This window comes from Choloepus didactylus, chromosome 8 (assembly GCF_015220235.1).
Source record: "Choloepus didactylus isolate mChoDid1 chromosome 8, mChoDid1.pri, whole genome shotgun sequence".
Taxonomy (NCBI): domain Eukaryota; kingdom Metazoa; phylum Chordata; class Mammalia; order Pilosa; family Megalonychidae; genus Choloepus; species Choloepus didactylus.
In genome coordinates this window covers 78502936-78505368 of record NC_051314.1, presented here as the reverse complement: position 1 = coordinate 78505368, position 2433 = coordinate 78502936, and the positions used below count along the sequence as shown (strand labels likewise).

At 32.8% G+C, this 2433-nt stretch overlaps 1 protein-coding gene across 1 annotated transcript; it reads left to right on the top strand.

Moving 5' to 3' along the window:
• Nucleotides 1-991, top strand: LOC119542228 (olfactory receptor 6C3-like). Its single transcript, XM_037846812.1, has one exon. It carries the CDS (start codon nt 4-6, stop codon nt 949-951), a length of 948 nt encoding a protein of 315 aa, XP_037702740.1. The 5' UTR covers nt 1-3; the 3' UTR covers nt 952-991.
• The last annotated feature ends 1442 nt before the right edge of the window (nt 992-2433 follow it).

Genomic DNA, 2433 nt, shown 5'->3' with positions numbered 1-2433 from the left:
GCAATGAAAAACCACACAGCACCCAGGGAATTCATTCTTCTAGGGCTGTCAGATGACCCTGAGCTTCAGGTTGTGATTTTTCTCTTTCTAATGATCATGTATATATTAAGCATCACTGGAAATTTAACCATCGTCACTCTCACCTTGGTGGACTCTCATCTACAGATCCCTATGTATTTCTTCCTCAGGAACTTCTCTGTATTAGAAATATCTTTTACAACTGTCTGTATCCCTAGATTCCTCAGCACAATTGTCACCAGAGACAAAACTATTTCATACAATAATTGCACAGCTCAGTTGTTTTTCTTCATCTTCATAGGTGTAACTGAATTCTACCTTCTAACTGCCATGTCCTATGATCGCTATGTAGCCATCTGCAAACCCCTGCATTACACAACCATCATGAGCAAGAGAGTCTGCACGCTGCTTGTATTTTGTGCTTGGTTGGCAGGATTTTTAAATATTTTCCCACTAGTTATTCTATTCCTCCAGTTGGATTACTGTGGCTCCAATGTCATCGATCACTTTGCTTGTGACTATTTCCCTCTCTTGCAATTATCCTGTTCAGACACTTGGCTCCTAGAAGTGATTGGTTTTTACTCTGCAATAGTGATTCTACTTTTCACTTTGGCATTAATTATTCTCTCTTACATGTTCATCATTAAGACAATCCTTAAACTCCCTTCTGCCAGTCAGAAGCAAAAGGCATTTTCCACTTGTTCCTCTCACATGATTGTCATCTCCATTTCTTATGGAAGCTGCATATTCATGTATGTTAACCCTTCAGCCAAAGAAAGGGCATCACTGATCAAAGGAGTAGCTGTTCTCAATACTTCTGTTGCTCCTATGATGAATCCATTTATATACACTCTGAGGAACCAGCAAGTGAAGCAAGCCTTTAAGGACACATTCCAAAAGGTTATGTTTTTCTCAGCAAAATCAAAGTGTTAGTAGTATTAAATGAATAAAGTTCTTGTTAATGCCTTCTCTTATGTATATCCTCTCAAAACTCTGTTTACTTCACTGCAATTATGTTTTTTTCATTCCTTTTTCCATTTCCAGATTAAAATTTCCCCCATATTGCACTGAATAAATTTGATTAAGCTGAATATTGCTTCTGAATTTTATGCACATTCAAACAGTTTATTCAAATGTATTTGAATGAAATAACCACATCTGGGTTAATAATTAAGGGCTTGAGCAGAAGTGGTTTGTTTTGTAAGCAACATGGATAATTTAGTTTGATAGAAAGAGTGTCAGGATAAATATGGACTTCTGAGCCATAATTTTCACCCTTACCAGGTAATAGAAATGAATGTCATTAAGAAATTTTCATTCCACTTGGCATTTCTATGAAGTAAAAAAATCACAATAGCAAGTGGGTAGAATAAAATGTAAATACATAAATGTTTTTAAAAGTTTAGAAAGTAATATATATATATTCAGATTTCAAAAATATTTAAAATAATAATGATAATAAGGATAAGGAGGAAGAAAAGGAAAAGAAGGAGAGAAAAACAAATAATCTTTTCTCAGCAATAACTGTGTTCTAAACCTGTAGCTATTTTCTATGTATTGGACATTTAACCCTCCAACAACTTTCCAAGGTTCCTAAAATTATTATTCTCATTAATCAGTGATATTTTTCAATAGGTTGATTAAATGCTTCCAAAAACTTAAAAAATAGATGGAAAGAAGATGACATAAAATAAATAAAGTAAAATGCATGAAACGTTCATGACCTGGTGAAAGTTCAATTTTCTGGAAAACTGAGTTTTAATCTGAAGGTCTAGAAATTACTTTTGGGTTTATGGGGTTCAGGAAACAAAAGAACATATGCTGATAATATTCTACAGAAGATCTACCTTGAATTAAACAACTCATATGCAATATTCTTACAATATCCCTTTGAATGTGAATATTATTATACCTAATTTACATGTGAAGAAACAGTGAAGTAAAACTTGAGCGTTTTCAAAGTCATAGAGACCGTAGTTTTCAAAACTGGGATTTAAATTTATTTTTCTCTGACCTAAAATTTCAGACACATGGAATTACAATCCTCTGACTTTTATTTGTCATAATTTATGCATAGAAGTTCAAGTTAAAATTGCAATTGCTAAAAGGTTTTCAAATGTATGCTTAATTCATGCAGGCTATAGTTAATTATCTTAGACTGGTGTTGGCAATATCATGATGAAGAAAGATGATTTTTTCCCAAATTATCTTAAATTATAGAGGAAAGAGGAAAGATATAATCAAAATTTAATTTGATAGATGCACCAATTTGGATTTAAAGATCCCATAGGACAAGTAATACTATTATTGATCAAAATAGAATGCCAGTTCCTTTAGCATGGTTAATGTCAAATTCACAATAATTGCTAAATGTGCATTCCTTTTAACTCTAAATTCACAAGCATATGATAAACT